The following is a 22228-nucleotide window of genomic DNA, read 5'->3' as shown; positions in this document are numbered from 1 at the left end:
GGAATCTTATCTTGGGGTCTAGCTCTAAGTCCTTCTGATGGCACGTTTTTAGACGAGATCGAGTGCGTTCAGGGTGGTATGGCTGTGATGGCACGTTTTTAATTTGGTGGACAGTTCAGGCTGCAATCCAGTATATGGTGCTTAAGAGTAACAGCCAATTTGTCCTCAGTTAGACTGAGGTTGAGTTGAAGCACTTGCCCTGGCCCCGATAGGGTGTGGCATAAAGAAATCATGTATGAATGTGTAAAATTTGGTGGAAACGGGCAGGGGAGGTTCACTAGTTTCTCATTCTTGGCTGGCAGAAACATAATCTGCCTCACTCTCTTGCCCCAATACAGGGCTCACGACCTTCATTTCGCAAAGACCTTGTCCTCTGCTTCCTGGCCACAGTGCAGCTGCAGGCTGGAGACATGCCCTTCCAGTGACCATCATAAAAATGGGTCCAGGGTGGACCCTCTTTCCCAAGTCCAGAGCAGGCAACTCCATGACCTGTCTGTCCTCCATCGCCAGATTACTACTGTTATGTGTAGGGAGGGGTAGCTGGATCCTCTCCTTCATGTAAGCCCAAGCAATGCGGGTTCACTTTTATCTGGGCTACAACTGCTGCAAGAAACAAAGATGCTTTATCTGGGTGCACACATGCCAGTCCCCAGCAGGAGGAACCACTGTTGCATCCATAACAGTGTACAGTGGAGAGGGTAGGAGATTACCCTCTATCCAGATTCATTCCTGAGTGTTGGTACTGCCTTCTTCAGTAATTCATGTTGTGCCCACATTCTCTTTGTCCCAAGGGAAGATATAGTGGGATACACTCCCCACTCCCTTAGGGGAAGAACACATTGAGGGTTAGATCTCCAGAGGTCCTGCTGTTTCCCCAAAATCCTCTGGCCCCTGGGCCTGCCAAAGTCAGAGAAGTTTGTTGGATGTGTTTGCCAGGGATTTGTTGTGGTGACTCCAAGATGGAGAATCCTCAGGCAGGGCAGTGGCATACCATAGATGCACAAACGGTATGGCACCTGCGTCCTTTAGATGGGAATTTGGTGCAGCCATATTCTGCAGGCCACCCACCCAGTTGTCTATCCTTGGGAAGTTCCCAAATTGCCAAAAATAGCATTACCCCGGGGTCAAGAGGGCAGAGGAAATCCCCAACAATTTGGCGATCAGCAGATTGTCAGAGGTGTGAGGGGAGCAGAGAAGCATATTTACCTACCTTTTCACAGGTTCTCTGTGGGTTGACTGCTCCCAGGCGTTTGCTGCTTTTCTTTACTGCACCACAGCTGCTTCTTATGGGTGCTTTGTCAGTTCCTGGCTCTCTTTCCTCAGTTTTCATTTGGAACTTCCTTATTCACCAGTAATTTTGATCTTTCTGAGGAGAACTGGAATTTGATATCCCCAGTCAGCCATCTAGAAAAGAACTTGATGTTTTTTTTTTTTGTCAGTAGAAGCTTGGTATGTCTTCCTCCATCTAATTACTTTTAATCTATTCATCTTTAAAGTAGATTTCTTAGAGACTCCATGTAGTTTGTTTCTTCTTTTTAATCCTTTAACAAATTCAGTCTTTTAATTGGTCCGTTTAGATTACCGGCATTAAAAAGGATTACTGATGTTGCTAGACTAATGTTGATCATAATTTTACTATTGTCTATTTGTTATACTTGTTCTCTGATCCTATTTTTGTCTTCTACTCTTTTTTTTCTGTTGTAGTTTTCACTGAACAGTCTATATGACTCTGATTTTCTATGACTATATAATTATAAATTTTTATTTTACCTTTTTTATGTATATCAAGTTTCTGACCTATATGAGTCTTTCTAAAAAGCTTCTTTTAACATTTCTTACAAGGAAGATGTACAGGAAAAACATTCCTTCCATTGTCGTTTGTCTGAGAATGTATTTATTTCTACTTCACTTTTAAAAGAATTTCACAGAGTACAGAATTTTAAGTTGGGATTTCATTCTCTTAAGACTTTACATATTTCACTCCACTCTCTTGTTGCTTGCATGGTTTCTGAAGAGAACTCTGATATATTTTCTCTTCTATAGATAAAATTTGCTTTTCCTTCTGGTTAGTTTTAGGATAAAGTTTTCTTTATCTTTGACTTTCTGTAATTTGAAAATAACACACCTACATGTAGTTTTTCTGGTCAATGATAACTTATTTGGATATTTTAAAATAACTTAGGGAATGTAATTGAATTATTTGTAACTCAAAGGATAACTCATTCTTAGCATTTTCTAAGGTTCCTGGATCTGTGATGTAGTGTATGACATTAAGAGAAATTTTTATTATTTTTTTTTTTGAGATGGATTCTTACTCTGTCACCAAGGCTGCAGTATAATGGCACTGTCTCAGCTCACTGCAACCCCCGCATCCTATCTCAGTGATTCTCCTGCCTCAGCCTCCTGAGTAGCTAAGATTACAGGCGCGCACCACCATGCCTGGCTACTTTTTGTATTTTTAGTTGAGATGGGGTTTGTCAGGCTGGTCTCATACCTGATCTAGTGATCCACCTGCCTTGGCTTCCTAAATTACTGGGATTACAGGAGTGAGCCACTGCACCTGGCCAGTAATTACTTTTTTAATATTTCTTTTGCTCCTTTTTTCTTTGTTTTTATTCTAACATTTCCTTTACACACACTTATATAATTGTCCCAAAATTGTTACATAATTTAAATTGGTTTACTTTTTAGCCCTGTTTCTTTTTGCTTTTCAGTTTTGTAGGCTTTCATTGATATATCTTCAAATTCCAGAGTCTTCCTCAGCTGTGTTTCTATCTACTAATAAGCCCATCAAAGACATTCTTTATTTCTGTTACAGAATTTTTTATTTTTAGCATTTTTCTTAAATTCTTAAAATTTTTTTCTTTCTACTCACCCATCTGTTTTTGCATGCTATCTACTTTATTGATTAGAACACTTAACATATTAATCATAGTTGTCTTAAATTCCATTTTGAAAATTTCCATGGCCTGACATATCTAAGTCTAGTTTTAAGCTTATTTAATTTATTCAGTCTATGTTTTTTCACTTTTGGTATTACTGGCATTTTTTTTTTCATTACAGTTAAACATAATGCATTCAGTAAAAGGAACTGCTTTGATAAGCCTTTATTAATATGTTTAAAGGTGCTGGAGAAGGGGTAGCATTCTATAGTCCTATATTTAGGTTTTATTATTTTAGTTATAATCCAATGACCTCCAGATTATAAATTTCAAACGTACTTCTCAGTTTCTCCCCATAACTGTAGTTGTAACAAGATGACTTAAGAGGGCTTGAGTTGTATCCATTTTTTTCCTTCCATGAGAAAAGCTAGAGGCAACTGGGGCTTAGTTTTTATGGCTTCATAACCCTATTACAATAATAAAATATCATTATTCCCCAATAAAAAGAATCCTTAGAATTATTGTCTTAATATTTTTATTCACAATTTTATATTTTTTCTTTATGGTCTGCACACTGGACCAAACATTGTAAGTTATAAAACACAATTTTAAATGATTTATTGTTTTATTTTGGCTGTTTCCACAGAATTGTCTTCTTGGGCTTGTCTTCAACATTAAGAGTCTCATCATTTGTTTTATATATTGTATTAATTTATGCCATGAAGAAAAAATATGAAGAGAAAGATATTAATGCATCAGACAATGGAAGTGTCATGGATGAAGCAAACTTAGAATCCTTAAATAACAATCAACATCTTGTCCCCTCTGCTGGGGCCGATAGTAAAACACACTATTAAGGAGAGAAAAAAAAGAAAAAACACACTTCTGCTTTCATGTTTCCAAACAGCATTGCATGTCATTTTTGAGGAGTTCCTGGTTCTTTCACTAACCATTTCCACATCTCTTATAGTGGAAGTATATATAAGCCTATGAATTTATAATAAAACAAACTTTATGTAGAAAAAAATAATAGTGTACATTGTTAGGTTATAGTTATGTATTTGTGGTTAAGATTAGACTATATGATCCATACAAATTTAAAGTGAGAGTCATGGTTATTGTGTAAAAGAAGAAAAAATACTTGTTCAGGTAATTGTAACTCTTAATAAAACAAATGAGTAGCATATGGGTAGAGGTAAAAAGAGAGGAGGTAGATTAATAGCCTAAGTAAAGAGAAATGCCTGATGTCTATTTTATTAAACAAACACACAGTTTGAAGTCTAACCTGGATGTATGCTGTAATAATATCTGTTACTCACATAAAATCATATATTTCACAGACTTTATTAATGTATAACTCAAAACTTTTTTGTTTAAATAAATTTAGAATATATTTAAATATTGTTGAAGAGGTGAAGACATTCAAATATTTGCAAGCCCATGATTGTCAAGCAACATATTACTTACTCTGTGTTAAGTTTTTATTAGACCCGTGGTAATGAATTAGGAAAAACTGACTGCTTAATGTAGCAGCTCTCACACTTCTCTTAGCTGGATCTCCTGGATCACTCGCTGCAGCTTCTACATCAGCACTTGCTTCTTCACTTTGTACTTAGGTAATGAAACCAGCCCCTTTTGTTAAACCCCATGAACCAAATTCTACAGCTTTTTTTCTTTTTCAGCTTTCCCATAGAATGACAGAGAGGTAGGGCCTTGCTCTAGATTATAATTGGCCTAAGGGAACATTCTGGCTGCTTTGATCTTCTCTCCAGGCTACTGAAGTTTTCTCCATATTTGCAATAAATCTGTTTCATTTTGTTATTATTTGTGTGTTCACTGAGGTGGGACTGTTAATTATCTTCAAGTACTTTCTCTTTGCATTCACAACTTGGCTGTTTAATGCTTTGTTTTGACTTATCTTGGCTCTTGATATGCCTTCCTTATAAACTTAATCACTTCTGATGTTGGATTTAAAATGAGAAATGTGTGACTCTTTCACTCAAACACTTAAAGGTCATTGTAAGGTTACTAATTGGCTTAATTTCTATGTTGCTGTGTCTCGGGGCATAGGAAGGCCCTATAGCAATACTTGGTTGGTGGAGCATTAAGAACACATGCAACTTTATTGGTTAAGTTCCACATATATGGGCATGATAGTGTCAAGTCAAATCAACTATACTAGTAACATAAAGATCACTTATCACGGGTCATTATCACAGATACAGTAACAATGAATAAGTCTGAAATATTGTGAGAATTACCAAAATGTGACAGAGAGACATACAGTAAGCACATACTTTTGAAAAAATAATGTCAATAGACTTGTTTAATGCAGGATTGCCACAAATGTTCAATTCGAAGAAAAAAAAACACCAAAATATGTGAAATGCAATAAAGTGAAGTTCATTAAAACATATTGTGCCAGGAATAAAAACTAGCAAGATCACAGAATCAACTTCTACTTAAAAGTATTAGAAATATGGAGGCAAATAGGAGAAATAGTTAAAAAGAGTTGGAAATGCTTGCCTCTGGAAAGCAGTAATAAGCAGAGAAAAACTCATTTTCAATATGAGATTTTTGCTATAATCTTATTTTTTACAACTTTGTACATAAATGGCTTTGGTGAAAATTAAAATAAAAATCAATCATTTGACTGGTATGTCTCTTATTGATCAACAATAAACAACAATATTGATACCCATGTACTACACTGAGAGCCTTGGGTGAGCTTCTAAAACTTGCTGATTTTAGATACCAGAGTGATCACAGGGGTTAGAGCACTAAGCAGACCCTTGATGTCCCTGATTCCAGGACTTGACTCTTGGATTGCATTTCTGAATCTGCCCTCAGCCAGAGGGGAGCCCACTGTCCTGAAGGTTGAATCCCAGGCCAGGCATAATTCAACAGAAGCTGATTAAAGGGCCCTTGCCCTTAAGGAAACATTGGCAGGAGTCTGATAGTACTCCCTGTGGGCCTGAAGTGGTTGTGGCTGTGGGTTGAGGCTCCCATGCATTTGAAAATGCGAGGGAAGAGTGGGAAAGACCTGAGCCTTGTGGTCTGAGTGACAGCTCAGCCACAATATGATAGCACACCAGGTAGACTTGAAGATTTTTGACTACAGTCTCTGACTCCGGGATGGCAGCTCAGGACCCACATGGGGCCTGGGACACCTCACCACCCTGAAAGGAAGAACACAGGCCTTGTTGGCTTTGCTGCCTGCTGATTGTAGAGCCCCAATGTCTTGACAAACATAGGCAGTAGTCAGAGAGTAGTTATAGCAGACCTTATGTGAGACTTAGAAATGTGCTGGCTTTAGGTGTGACCCAATGTAGTCGTAGTTCTGAAGGCCACAGTGGTGCTTATCCCACTCCAAACCCAGATTTAGGTGGCTCAGAACATAGAGAGAGACTGTATGTTTGGGAGAAATTAAGCAAGAGAACAAGAATCTCTGCCTGAGAATCTCCTGATGTTGTTCAAGACCATCAAGGTGGTAACTCTACAACTGCAAAAACCACAGCATTACCAGGCTTGGGGTGCTCCCTAAAGCAGACACAGCTTGTATTACAACAATCAAGTTCTTTCAAATGCCCGGAAACCCCTCCAAAGAAGGATGGCTGCAAATAAGTCCAAACAGTGAAGATTATGATAAATACTTTGCTCTTCAATGCCCAGACAGAAAAACGTCTGCTAGCGTCAACACTATCCAGGAAAACATGACTTTGCCCAATGAACTAAATAAGGCACCAGGAGCCATTCCTGGAGAAATGGAGTTATGTGATCTTTCAGGAAAAGAATTCAAAAGAGCTGTTCTGAGCAAACTCACAGAAATTCAGAATAACAAAAAGAAGGAATTCAGAATTTTATCAGATAAATTTAACAAGACATTGAAATAACTAAAAAGAATGAAGCAGAAATTCTGGAGCTGAGAAATACCATTGGTATACTGAAGACTGAATAAGAATCCTTTAATAGCAAAAATAATCAAGTGCAACAAAGAATTAGTGAGTTTGAAGACAGGTTATTTGAAAATACAGAAAGGAGACAAAACAATGATTTTAAAGCAATAAAGCATGCCTACAAAACATGGAAAACAGCCTCCAAAGAGCACATCTGTTATGGGCCCTAAAGAGGAGGTAGAGAAAGAGGTGAGGTAGAAAGTCTATTCAAATGAATAATACTAGAGAAAGTCTCAAACTTAGAGAAAGATATATCCAAGTACAAGAAGGTTATGTAACACCAAGCAGATTTAACCCAAAGAAGACTACTTCAAAACATTTAATAATAATCAAACTCTCAAACATCAAAGACAAAAAAGGAACCCTACAAGCAGCAAGATAATAGAAACAAATAAGATACACTGGAGCTTCAAAATTCTGGCAGCAGAATGTTTACTGGATACTTTACAGGCAGGAGTGGCATAACATATTTAAAATGCTGAAGGAAAAACAACAACAACAACAACAACAAAAACTTTTACCCTAGAATAATAGATCCAGGAAGAAAATATTTCAAATATGAAGAAGAAATGAAGACTTTGCCAAACAAAAGCTAAGGAGTTTCATTAATATCAGAACCATCCTACAAGACTTGCTAAAGGAAGTGCTTCAGTTGGAAGGAAAAGAACATTACTGAACAATAAATAATCACCAGATGGTACAAAAATCAGTGATAATAGTAAGTATGCAGAATAATGGAATGTCATAACACCGTAACTGAGATATGTGAACTATTATTCTAAGTAGAACACTAAACAATAAACTAATCAAAAATAATAACTTCAACAACTTTTCAAGACATGGTACAGTAAGTAAGAAACAACAAAAAGTGAAAAAAATGGAGATAAAGTTAAGGCATAGAGCTTTTATTAGTTTGATTTTTGCTTGTTTGTTTAAGTAGCGTTAAATTGTTATTAGGTTAAAAACAATGAGTTATAAGATAGTATTTGCAAGCCTCATGGTAACCTCAAACCAACAAACATACAATAGATACACAAAAAATAAAAAGCAAAAAATAATTATATCACTAGAGAAAATCACCTTCACTTGAGGAAGGCAGGAAGAAAGAAAGAAGGAAGAGAAGACCACAGAACAACCAGAAAACAAATAACAAAATGGTGGGCATAAAACTCTACTAATCAACCATAACATTAAATTTAAATGGAGTAAATTGTTTTTATTACTCAGTTCTCACATTGCTATAAAGAAGAACTAAAGACTGGGTAATTTATAAAGAAAAGAGGTTTAATTGGTTCATGGTTTCACAGGTGGTACAGGATGATTTATTGCCTATAAGAAACATACTTCACTTATACACATAGACTATAAATAAAGGGATGGAAAAATACATTCCATGCCAATGGAAACTAAGAAGGAAAGGAGTCACTATAATTATATTAGACAAAATAGATTGTAAGACAAACACTGTATGGAGATAAAAACAAGGTCATTCTATAATGATAAAGGGGTCAACTCAGCAAGAAGATGTAAGAATTTTGAATACATCCAACACTGGAGCACTCCAATATCTAAAGGAAATATTATTAGAGTGAACAAGAGATATAGGGTCCAATACAATAGTAGCTGGAGACTTCAACACCTCACTTTTATTATGGACAAATCCTCCAGATAGAAAATCAACATCAGACTTAATCTCTTACTATAGTCCAAATGGATCTAATAGATACTCACAAAAAATTTCATATCAGCTGCAGAATACATTTTTTTCTCAACACATGAATTATTCTCAAGGGTAGACCATATGTTAAATCATAAAACAAGTCTAAAAACATTGAAAGAACATGAAATAATGTCAAACAGCTTCTCTGGACAAAATGGAATAACTAGAAATCAATAACAGTAGAAATTTTGGAAACAATACAAATTACACGGAAATTAAACAATATGGTCCTGTATGAACAGTACACCAATGAAGAAATTAAGACTAAACTTGAAAACAAATGATAATGGAAACACAACATACCAAAACCAATGCGATACAGCAAAAGCAGTCCTAATAGGGAAGTTAATAGTTTTAAGTGCCTACACCATGCAAGAGAAAAAACTTCGAGGAAACTATCTAACAATACATCTTAAACAACTAGAAAAACAAAAGTAAACTACACCCAAAGTTAGTAAAAGAAAAAATAATAATAAAGGTCAGAGCAGAAATAAATGAAATTGAAATTTTAAAAACTATAAAAAAGATAAATGAAAAAAATGATTTAAAAAAAAATTAAAATGACAAACATTCCGACAAACAGAAAAAAGAGAGACTATCTAAATAAATATAATCAGAAATGAAAAAGAAAATATTAAATTTGATATTGCAGAAATTCAAAGGATCATTATTCACTACTATGAACCACTATAGGCCAAAAAATTGGAAAATTTAGAAGAAATGGACAAATTCCTAGATATATACAATCTACCAAGACTGAAGCAAGAAGAAATAGAAAAACTGAACAAGGCAATAACAAGTAACAAGGTCAAAGCCATAACAAAAAAATCTCCCAATAAAGAAAAGTGGGCCGGGCGCGGTGGCTCACGCCTGTAATCCCAGCACTTTGGGAGGCCGAGGCGGCTGGATCACGAGGTCAAGAGATCGAGACCATCCTGGTCAACATGGTGAAACCCTGTCTCTATTAAAAATACAAAAAATTAGCTGGGCATGGTGGCACGTGCCTGTAGTCCCAGCTACTCGGGAGGCTGAGGCAGGAGAATTGCCTGAACCCAGGAGGTGGAGGTTGCGGTGAGCCGAGATTGCGCCATTGCACTCCAGCCTGGGTAACGAGCAAAACTCTGTCTCAAAAAAGAAAAGAAAAGAAAAGAAAAGTGCAGGACCCAATTGTGTAACTGCTAAATTCTACCAAATGTTTAAATAAGAGTTAATAGCAATCATATTCAAATTATTTCACGTAATAGAGGAGAAGAGAATACTTCCAAACTCACTTTACAAGGCCAGTATTACCCTGATGTCAACAATGAGACAAAGACACATCAAAAACAAGAACCACAGGCCAATATCTCCGATGAATATTAACACAAAAATCTCAATTAAATACAACAAATTTTAACAATAGATTTGAAAGATCCATTTATTATTATCAAATAGGATTTATCCCAAGGGATGTAAGAATACTTAAACATATACAAATCAATCAATGTATTACATTGTATCAACATAATAAAGGGTAAAATATATGATTCTTTTACTTAATAATTAAGCATTAGTTGATATTAAACATCCCTTTTATGATTAAAATTTATTTACAAGTCTTATTATAGAAGGAACATACTTTAACATAATAAAAGGCATATACAGTAGATCCACAGCTAGTATAATACTGAATGTGGAAAAATCTGAGTCTTTTTATGTGAGATCTGGAACATAACAAGAACACCCACTTTCCCCACTGTTGTTCAGCATAATAATGGAAGTCCTAGCTAGAGCAATTAACAAAAGAAACAAAGAACATTCAAATTGAAAAGAAAAAAAGTCAAATTTTACTTGTTTGCAATGACAAAATCTTATATTTTAAGAAACTTAAAAGACTCCACAAGAAAATTGTTAAAACTGATAAACATATTCAGTAAAGTTATAGGATATAAAATCAGCATATAAGAAATTACACTTCCATGTTAACAGTAAACAATGTGAAAAAAAAGGAAATTAATGATACTTAGAATAGCCACAAATATATTTAAATACTTAGGAATAACTTAACCATAAAAGTAAAAGATCTGTATAATATAAAAGAAAAAATACTGATGAAAGAAACTGAACTAGATACCAAATAAAGAAAGATATTCCATGTTAATGGATTAAAAGAATCAATATTGTTAAACGTTTATACGTTTATCAGAATTACAATGAGATACTATCTCACCTCAGTTAAAATGGCTTGAATACAAAAGACAGGCAATAAAAAAAGCAGGTGAGGATACGGAGGAATGGTAACACTTGTACAGTATTGGTGAGAAGGTAAATTAGTGCCACCACTATGGAGAACAGTTGTGAGGTTCTCCATAGTGCTGGAGCTACCATGTGATCCAGCAATCCCACTGCTAGGTGTATACCCAAAAGAATGGAAATCAGTCTGTCTAAGAGATACCTGTGCTTTTGTGTTTGTGGTGGCACTGTTTACAATAGCTAATATTTGGAAGCAAACTAAGTGTCCATCAAGAAACGAATGAATAAAGAAAATGTGATACATGTACACAATGGATTACTATTCAGCCAAAAACAAATGAGATTGAGTAATTTGCAACAACATGGATGGAACTGGAGATTATTATGTTATGTGAAATAAGCCTAGCACAGAAATGGATATATCACATGTTCTTATTTATTTGTTGTATCTAAAAAATCAAAACAATTGAACTCATGGACACAGACAGTAGAAGAATGTTTACCAGAGGCTGGAAAAGGTAGTGGTAGTAAGGGGTGGATGAGGACAGTTAATGAGCACAAACAAAAACGGAAATAATGAATAAGACAATATTTTATAGCACAACAGGATGATTATAGTAAATAATAACTTATATTTTAAGACAACTGAAAGAGTGTAATTGGATTGTTTATAAATCAAAGGAAAAATGTTTGAGGGAATGAATATAAGATTCTCATGATGTGCTTATTTTACATTGCATGCCTGTATCAAAATATCTCATATACTCCATTAATATATGTACTATGTACCCACAAATAAAATAATTTTAAAAACACAATCTCATTGTGACTAGAAGTGTCTAAATAATCCTATGAAGGTCATAATCTCAAATTTTGGCTGGTCCTGAGATTATCTTCACCAGACTCAACTCCTTGAAAAGGATGTCCCAAATTTCTATTGAAAAAAGTTAACAAAAATAACTCTGTAAGTTGAAGTGAGAGAGCCATAAGCATGAAACAGACTGATGGAATAGAGTGTGGATCTTCCCATACCATTACAATTGAAATTATTCTTTGAAATAACATACTTCATATATTAGTCCATTTGCTTTTCTATACATAAATATCTGACACTGAAGAATTTATAAAGAAAGAGGTTTAATTGGGTCATGGTTTTGCAGACTTTACAGAAAGCCTCATAGTGGCATCTGCTCCTAATGAGGCCTCAGGAAGCTTACAATCACGGCGGAAGGTGATAGAAGAAGCCTGCATGTCACATCGTGAGAGCTGCAAAGGAGCGAGAAGGAGGAAAATCCCAGACTTTTAAGCAACCAGATCTGATGTAAACTAATTGTATGAGAGTTAACTGATTACTAAGTGTGGTGCTAATCAATTTATGAGTGATCAAATTCCATTATCTAATCACCTCCAACCAGTCACCACCTGCAACACTGAAAATCACACTGTTACAGTCTCGCCAATGCACCACAATGTAGCAGTCTCTTGTTTGCTAAGGTAGTAGGTATTTTGTCTCACAACCGGGACACAACCAAGGGTGAAGTTGAAGTGAAAGCTTAAGAAGCTGAAGTAGAAAGCTCTCTTCTTTGGAGAGGCGACCTGGAAGAGTGTTGCCATTTTTACAGTTAAATAAAAAGGCTTTTATAAAATAAAAAAATGAGGGCTGGGCAACTTAATTTGCATAAGGTATAACTTTCTGGTAACTCCACCCCCATCCTTCTCGGGTGCATGTGGGCCCTTAGCTTGAGTTGCTCCATATTCCTTTGTTTCCCTTACTGCACGTGTGTTAGGGGATGCAATTTTCCGTTGCAGACATGTCTCGGTAAGTCATCTGTGTAGCCTTTCTTATTTGTGTGGTGGTGGGCATGTCTTAGGCAAGCCCTTTAGTGCAAGTTCCCTTATTTGCAGCTGCAAGCTGTTCTTTCGTTTGAAAGGAATTCAACCAAGGACCCAGCCTAACTCCCTGCCTGACTAGGTTTTTTCCTTTCTCCTCTCTTAACTTTTTAACATGAGGTTTGGAGGGGACAAACATCCAAACTATATCATTCTGTACTTCCCCCCAAAAGACATCATGTTCTTTTTACATCACAAAATACAATCTCCCTTTCTTAATAGTTCCTCTAAGTCTTAATTCATTCCAGCACAACTAAATCAAAATCTAATCCAAAATCAAAAGTCTCATCTAGAGATGAGTTCCTTCAAGTATGAGCTTGTGAAATCAAAACTAACTTATTTACTCCCAAGATAAATAGTGGTACAGGTATTGGGTTATTCATTTTCATTCCCAAAAGGAGAAATAAGGCAAAAGAAAGGAGCAATAGGTCTCACGGATCTCTGGAACTCAACAGGGCAGTCATTAAATCTTAATGCTCTAAAATAATCTCCCTTGACTTGATGTTCTGCATATAGGGCACACTTGTGAAAGGGTTGACTCCCAAGGCCTCAGTTTCACTTCTGTGGCTTTGAAGGGTGTTCATCTCTTGTGGCTGCTCTGATGGGTTGGAGTTGTGTGCTTTAGGCTGTTGCACACTAAGGCTGCAAACTTCTGTTGTCTGGACCGCTCTTGGGTATGGAGAGCAGCAACCCATTTTCCACAGCTCCTTTAGGAAGTGCACAAGTGGACTCTGTGTGGACACTTTAACACCACTAGCATTCCCTAGTAGAGTTTGTTTGTAGGGGTTTAGTCCCTGTGGCAGGCTTTACCATACATCCTCTGAAATTTAGATAGAAACTACCCAGGCCTTCTTCAAGCTTACATTCTGAGCATCTGCACACTTAATACCATGTGGAAACTGACAAAGCTATGGCTTGCACCCTCAAGACTTGTGTGACTCAAGTGGCACCTGGGCCCCTTCGAACTGAGGCTGGAACCAGAGCAGCCACGACACAGAAGCAGCCCCCGAGGCGGCTCATGAAAACAAGGCCATGACCCTGGTTCAGGAAAGCACTTTCTTTTCTCTTAGGTATATAGGAGAGGCTGCCTAGAAGATCTCAGAAATGACTTCAGGGCCTTCATCCTATTGTCTTACCCATTAGCACTTGACTCTCTTTTAGTCATGCTAATATCTCTAATAAGTGGTTGCAATCTGCTTGCATTCTCTCCCAGCACAAAAACCTTTCTTTTTTATTTACCACAGGGTTAGGCTGCTAGCTTTTCACATTTTCCAAACTTTTACACTCTGCTTCCCTTTTAAATATAAATTCCAACTTTAAATCATTTATTTGCTCTCATATCCGATTATAGGCTATTAGAAGTATCCAGGCCACATCTTGAATGCTTTGCTTCTTAGAAATTTCATTCAACAGACACCCTAGGCCATGAATCTTAATTCAAAATTCCACAGATCTCTTGGACATGAACACAGTGCAGCCAAGTTTTTTGCTAAGGGATAACACATGTAACCTTTGCTCTAGCTCCCAATAAAATTCTCTCAACTTGGACTTCACTGTCAACATTTCTATCGGCATTTTGATCACAGTCATTTAACCGGTCTCTAAGAAGTTTCACACTTTCCCTCACCTTCCTATCTTCTTCTGACCTCTTCAGGAGTTTCTAACTTCTGACTGATAGATACCCAGTTAAAAAGCTGCTGTCACATTTTAAGGTGTTTTATAGCAATGCCCACTTCTCAGTAGGAATCATCTGTATTAGTCCATTTGGACACTGTAAAAAAAAATACCTGAGATGCAGAAGTTTATAAAGAAAAATGATTAATGATTGGCTCTTTGTTCTGCGAGCTTTACAGGAAGCACGATAGTGGCATCTGCTTCTAGTGAGGTCTCAGGAAACTTCCAATCATGGTTGAAGGTGATGGGAGCGAGCATGTCAAATGGCAAGAGTGGGATCAAGAGAGAGAGAAAGAGGGAGGTCACAGACTTTTAAACAACCAAGTCTCATATGAAGTGACTGACCAATAATTTAATTATTACTATGGAAATGATGCTAAACAATTAAGGATCTACCCCACCTCCCCATGATTCAGTTATCTCCCACCAGGTCTTTCCTACAACACTGAAAATCACATTTCAACATAAGATATGCATCAGACAAACTGAAACTGGCTTTGCAAAATTATGACTGAGACAGTAAAAGAGATCTAACTTAACTGACAACATCTTGCTTCTAACCTCCAAGCGGTCCTTGTTCATTACTGGGCATAGAGTAAACTAACTTTGGGTGAAACTTAGTTTACAGTTTAAACCAAGGTAGAAACAGCCCTTTCCCAAAGCAGACCTCCTTCTTGCCTGGGGACTAGATTGCCTTTGTAGGACTAACTTCCTGCTACAGGATTAGAAATTATGGTTTAGGAGTCACACAGGTAGAGGCCACAAGATTCTTACTCTCCCGAAACTGCTCCTAAGATCAGTGCTTGAGACATTTTGTAGACCCTTCACTTGATGGATCAATTGGCACCACCCACATCAATAAACTGGCTCATCTGATCTGTGGCTGTCACCCAGGAACTGACTCATTGCAAGAGACAGCTCTGATTCCCTATGATTTCATCTCTGATCAACAGCACTCCTGGCTCATTGGCTCACTGCACCCCACCCTCCCCTGACCCCTGCAACCCCCAACAAAGCTATCTTTAAAAACTCTGCTCCCTGAATGTTTGGGGAGATTGATTTGAATAATAATACTGGGTTAATTACTCTTTCTCTATTGCAATACCCCTGTCTTAAATCAGCTCTGTCTAGGCAGTGGGCAAGATGAAAATTTGGGGGCTTGTTTGTGATCACCTTTGCGGCTACCTGCCCATGATTCAGTGGCCCATGATTCAGTGATGAATCCAGAAGCCAGCCCAAGTGGCTGCCTAGTTCTCTTGATCTGGGGGCTTATTCTGGTACTCTTTACTGGTGGGGTGCTGTCAACCTAATATGCATGGATTTAATTGAGATGGAGAAATAGTCCTGGGGAGATATCCCTTAACTGTAGCCCTATTGCAAGGTGTCTGTCTGTAGCCCCATGGGGAGAGGGGTGTCTGTCTGTAGCCCCATTGCAGGGTGTCTGGATTGGTGAGTATCCTAGGCACTGCCAGTGCCTCCTTCCTTCTCCTGACTGGTTCTATAGCCCTACAGTGGGGTGTCTTAGGCCCCGTTGTGGGGTGTCTGTTTGTAGCTCCATAATGGAGCTACAAACAGTAGCCACATTTCAGGATGTCTGTTCAGCTCCTCACAGGGTCTCAGTTGGCTCTTTCTAACTAGTAGGAAGAGTCCTGGTTTGGGAGACTTCTCTTCTGGTCTCCAAATGTTCAGGCTGATTTGAGTAATAATAAAACTCTGGTCTCCCACACAGCTGGCTCTAAGTGAATTACTGTTTATTGCAATTCCCCTGATTTGATAAATCAGCTCTGTCTAGGCAATGAGCAAGGTGAACCCCTTGGGCAGTTACAAATTATACATACTGGCTGGGTGCAGTGACTCACGCCTATAATCCCAGTGCTTTGGGAGGCCAAGGCGGGCAGATCACAAGGTCAGGAGATCAAGACCATCCTGGCTAACACAGTGAAACCCCGTCTCTACTAAAAATACAAAAAAAAAAAAAAAAATAACCAGGCGTGGTGGCATGCATTTGTAGTCCCAGATACTCAGGGGGCTGAGGCAGGAAAATTGCCTGAACCTGGGAGGCAGAGGTTGCAGTGAGCCAAAATCATACCACTGTACTCCAACCAGGCTCCATCGAAAAAAAGAAATATTCAAACTGTATTACCTCAATATAATAAAAGTCATATATGGCAAACTCATAACTAACATCATATGAAATGAGAAAAAGCAGAAAATCTTTTCTTTCAGAACTGGAACCAGATTGAGTTGCCTAATTTTACCACTCTTATTCAATTTGTACTGGAAGTATTAGTTAGAGAAGACAGGGAAAGGAAAAAAATAAAAGGAGGCATCAACATTGAAAAAAAGGAAATCAAATGGTCCATCTTTGAAAATAACATAATTTTATATATAAAAAACCCTGAAGACTCCACAAAAAACTCTTATAACTGATAAGCAAATTTAATAAAGTTGCACAGTATAAAATAAATTAGTCGCACAGTATAAAATAAATTTCTCAGCAACAAAGTAGCTGAGAAAAGAAATAAAGTGATTCCATTCACAATAGCTACAAAAAAAAATCTAGATATAAGTTTAATCAAGGAAGTGAAAGACCTCTACAAAGAAAACAATTAAAATAAACTAAAGAAGATACAAACAAATTGAAAGACACCTCATGTGTCATGGATTGGAAGAAAATAACCTTAAAATGACCATTGTATCCAAAGCGATCTACAAATTCAATGAAGTCCCTAAAAAGAAACAATAATATTCTTTGCAGAAATATTTTTTTAAAATTCTAAAATTCCTGTGGAACCATTAAATACTCTAAATAGGCTAAGCAATTCTGTGCAAAATTAACAACGCTGAAGGCATTACACTCATTGACTTTAAAATATACTACAAAGCTACAGTAACCAAAACAGCATGTTATTGTTGTGAAAAGACACATAGACCAATGAAACAGAATAGAGGGCCCAGATATGAATACATATGCCAAGGATATATGTTGGAAAAAGTACACCCTACTCAATAAATAGTGTTAAGAAATCTGGATGACTGTATGCAAAATAGTTAAACTAGACCCCCACCTCTAACAATGTACAAAAATCAAGTCAAAAAGTATTAAAGGCTTAAATGTAAGACCCAAATAATCAGAAGAAGACATAGAGGATGTGCTTCAGAACATTGGTCTAGGCAACAATTTTATGGCTAAGATTTCAAAAACACGGCAACAGAAACAAAATTGACAAATGAGACTAATTTAACTAAAAATTTCTCTACAGCAAAGGAAATATTCAATAGAGTGAAGAGACAATCTATAGAATAGAAGAAAATACTTGCAAAGAATTCATCTGGTAAGACACTAATATCCAGAATATACTAGGCTCTCAGACATCTCAACAGTAATAATAATAATAATAATCTTAATAAAAAATGAGTAAAGGACATAAATAGGCATTTCTCAAAAGAAAATATACAAATGACTATCAAGGCATATAAAAAAAGTGTTCAACATCACTAATTGTCAGAGAAATGCAAATCAAAACCACAATGAAATATCATCTTATCCCAGTTAGAATAAAATAAGAAATGCTGGCAAGGATGCATGGAAAACAAAACCCATGCGCTGATGGTGAGAATATAAATCAGTATAGCCACAATGGAAAACTGCATGGAGGTTACTCGAAAAACTAAAACTAGAACTATTATATGATGTTGAATCCCACTACTGGATATTTATCTAAAAGAAAAAAAAAATCATTGTATAAAAGTTATACCTGCATTCCTATGTTTATTGTAGCACCATTCACCATAGCAAAGATATGGAATAAACTTAAGTGTCCATCAGTGGATGAGTGAATAAAGAAAATATGCTGTATATACACAATGGAATATTATTCAGCCATAAGAAAGGATAAAATTTTGTTATTTACAGTACCACAGATGGAACAGGAAGTTATTATGGTCAGTGTAATAAGCCATGTGCAGAAAGACAAATATTGCATGTTCTAATTCAAATGTGGGAGTTGGTCTATCGAGGTAGAGAGAAGAGTCATTACAAATGGCTGGGAAAGGTTTGGAGCACGAGAAGAAGAGAGATTTGTTAATGGGTACACAAAGTTATTTGTAGCACAGTAGGCTGACTACAGTTAACAACAATTTATTTTATATTTCAAAATAGCTAGTGATAAAAATTTGAAATGTTTCCAAAACAAAAATGATAAATATTTCAGGTGATGGATGCCCTAGATATCCTCATTTAATAATTTAAATATTCTATGCCTGAATTTAGATATCATGTGTACCACATAATACAATCATTATTTATCAATAAAAAAATTTTTTAAGCCACCATACTGAAAAATATTAAATCAATTTGCTCCTAAAAATTCCAAATAGATGAGCCACAATTCCATCAGGAGATTCCACATTCTTTTCTCTATGTTATCTTTGCTACCATGTGAAAAGATCTAGAAAAGACCTCTAGTAATTTAGACCTCTTAAGGAACACAGAAAAAGATAGCACTCACTTTTTCTGGGGTTCTCTTTGTTCCTTGAGAGTTTCAAAAGTCATGGGAAAATTATTCTCATATCTAAACCTCTGCTCTCTTTTGTATTTTGTTATTTGATTGCTTTGGCTTTTGTTGGGGCGTGGGGCGGTAGCAAGAATTACTTTGCTCTGTGAGAAAACTTGACCTTGGTGTGTGTGATGGCTAGGTAAAAGATTCAGTTTTAGAGGTGGCTGATGGTAGTTGCTTACAATAAGTGGTTATTACTATAGGAAGCTACTTATTTAATTGCATGTTTGTGTAAGAAAAGAGAAGTGTCATGCATCTAGAGATTATGGAAAACTTAGCACTGAGGGATAAGACTCTCATGAAACGTGGGCTGATCACAGAGTAGACTGATTGGTGTGGAGTTGCCTGCCAGCCTCAGGGAAATGTCCCTGCAGCAATGTGCACTGTGAAACCACTGCAGTGTTTCGTTCTACAGTGTTTTCCTCTTTTGGGAGACCCAGCATTTGGTTTGGAATTGGGATCTTTAATTTGCAGTGATCTGTGGTCTGTCTTCCAGATGTGTCTGTTACTCACATATTTTGATATTCGGCCCTGAAAATTGCATGCCTTCTTTCCCTGATTCATTAAAGGGCTCCATCCTGAAGCTAGTAATCTAATTAAGAAACAAGTAAAGTTACAAAGCAAAAATACAATTTTCTGACATTCAGCTGGCTTTATTGATACTCCTTACAAAAAAACGTTTACATCTATAAAGGAGCTCTCCATTTATGAGGCCGTCTCCCTCTGTGCACCTAAACAGGAACTTTTAGAGTGGGAAAGTGTGATATAGCTAACTTAGAGTTGGAACCTGTATACTGCCATCTTATAAAAGACAAAACTGTTTCCATTCTCCTCACGATGACTGCTAACCTTGGCTTTTGTAAATTGCTAGATCACTTGCAGGATGAAAATTGAGGTAAAGCTGCATACCTCCTTTTATCTGTAAATGCCAGAATTGCTGGCCTTTGTTTCCCAGAGTAAGCACCCCCAGATAATTCCATCCTGGAGCCACGCAACTAAAAATCTATGGATCCAACCCCTACCCAAACGATGTGTAAACGAATGTTAATCCCAGCATCTGTGAACCCCTTAAATAACAATCAGAATGTCAAATAGTCCCCTGGCCCTCGAAATGTCCGGAACCCCCTCACCCTCCTCTCCACCCGGAAGGTGATTTGAATCCACTGGCCCTCGGAATGTCTGAAGCCCCTCACCCTCGTTTTAGCCTGGGAGGTGATTGACAGCTTTCATTCCCATCTCCACCCCCACTCCCAAGGTGGTTTTGCGGATATAAAAAGGTCTTGTCTCTCTTCTTTCGGGGCCACGGGTTGGAGAGACGTGAGTCCTCCGTGGTCGCCGGCAATAAACCCTGCAATTTGGCATACTTTTGTTCTGGTGTTGACTTTCTGTGCTGAGTTCGATATAACAAAATAATTCAGATAAGAAACTTGATCTTGTTTAGATCAAAGGTCTTGCCTTTGTGATGTAAAATTTCTACCTTATTTCACCTAATAATCATCATGGCTTTGGAAATGTAAATTTATAATTTCCTAGCTAACAATTATGTAGGGCATGGGACAGGGTAATCAAGAAATGAATAGTCTAAAGCTAGGAAGAGGAACTTTAAAACTGACAACTTTACAACTGACAATCTTAGAACTCTGTAATATCTGCTTCTGTCTGTGTGTCTATATGTCCGTGTGCTTATTTTTTTAATGCAGGTGATGTTTCACTACCAAAACATGTGAAAGATACCTACTTAATTGATTTTAAATAATAAGTACTTAAATTAAATTTTTCTTTCTTTCTTTTTTGAGACAGAATCTCACTGTCACCCAGGCTGGATCACAGTGGCACAATCTTGAATCACTGAAACCTTTGCCTCCCAGGCTCACATGTTAAATCAAATATTTTATCAAAAAATAAAAAATTATGCAAAGTCCTTTTAGTTCATGTAACTGTAGTAATTTTTGGTATATAAAGATAAGATCATTAGTAAAAATAAAACATCATCCGAATTTGATCTAGATACTTTTATCTAAGTCTCTCGTTTATACACTGTCTCTGATAGATGTTTTCAGACCAGAAAACTTGCTTTTTTAGTAGCTTTGATACTTGATTAACTTGTCTGTGAACTTGTGTCTTTGGATTTGAATCTTTAGACCATGGTGCAGCCTAACTTCAGGCATTATTTCTTTTCTTCTGCACTTAATATGATACATAATTAAAATTTCTTACTTCCTAGGATTTTCATTATAATGAGGGCTATTCAGAGTTAACGTTATAATTAATGTATGTAGTTATAACTAATAGATGTAAAGAAACAATTGCCTACACAAAGTGTATAAGAAAAGTAAAATGTGAACTTTTTTGGTAAAAACATTATAAAAAGTCATGGGGATAGAATTTTTGTTAAAGCTAAAGTAATTTTGCCTTGTTTAGAGGATTTTAAGTATTGTTTTATATTGAAGAAATAAAAAGAATGATGGGTAAAACTCAATGGTGTTTGAACCAGAGCAACCTCATCTTGAATAGGGGCTGGGCAAAATAAGGCTGAGACCCACTGGGCATTTTCAGACAGTTAGGCCCTCTAAGTCACAGGACAAGATAGGGGGTTGGCACAAGATATGGGTCATAAAGACCTTGCTGATAAAACAGGTTGCAGAAAAGAAGTTGGCCAACACCTACTAAAACCAAGATGGCGTCGAGAGTGACCTCTATTTGCCCTCACTGCTACACTACACCAGCACCATGACAGTTTACAAATGCCATGACAACATCAGGAAGCTACCCTATGTGGTCTAAATAGGGGACACATAAATAATCTACCCCTTGTTTGGTATATACTCCATAAATAACTACAAATGGGCAACCAGCATCCCTAGGGGCTGCTCTGCCTATCAAGTAGCTATTTTTTATTCCTTTACTTTCTTTAATAAACTTACTTTTGCTTTTCACTGTGGACTCACCCTGAATTCTTCCTTGCCTGAGATCCAAGTACCCTCTCTTGGGGTCTGGATCGGGGCCACTTTCCAGTAAAGAAACTAAAATGATACAGAAAATTGGGAAAAGAAAGAATGGAAAAAAATTATAAAAGTTTATAAAAAATTTATTAAAATCTTGTGGTCAAAGATGCTTAAGATTGGATAGATTTGTTTATAGGCTTTAACATTAATAAGACCCTAATGCAAATGTAAAGTTTAGTTTTCTATTTTAAACAAAACTTTCATGTAGTATTAATAAGAAATAGTAAAATATATGTTTACCTCTTTGGTAGCAGTAATAAAAGAGAAGAGAGAGAAACATTCATTTTGCCTCAGGTTGTCTTTATTAAGT

General features: G+C 36.7%; 1 protein-coding gene across 1 annotated transcript in view; it reads left to right on the top strand.

Moving 5' to 3' along the window:
• LOC118144205 (solute carrier organic anion transporter family member 1B1) overlaps window positions 1–5535 on the top strand; it is a 129163-nt gene extending 123628 nt beyond the window's left edge. Inside the window, exon 16 of the mRNA XM_035256128.3 lies at window positions 3529–5535. Coding sequence (XP_035112019.3) covers window positions 3529–3739 — 211 coding nt within the window. The 3' untranslated portion in view covers window positions 3740–5535. The remainder of the gene's footprint in view (window positions 1–3528) is intronic.
• The last annotated feature ends 16693 nt before the right edge of the window (window positions 5536–22228 follow it).

Source organism: Callithrix jacchus, chromosome 9 (assembly GCF_049354715.1).
Source record: "Callithrix jacchus isolate 240 chromosome 9, calJac240_pri, whole genome shotgun sequence".
NCBI lineage: Eukaryota > Metazoa > Chordata > Mammalia > Primates > Cebidae > Callithrix > Callithrix jacchus.
The sequence above is the reverse complement of the archived record's forward strand: the minus strand, read 5'-3'. Positions and strand labels throughout refer to the sequence as shown.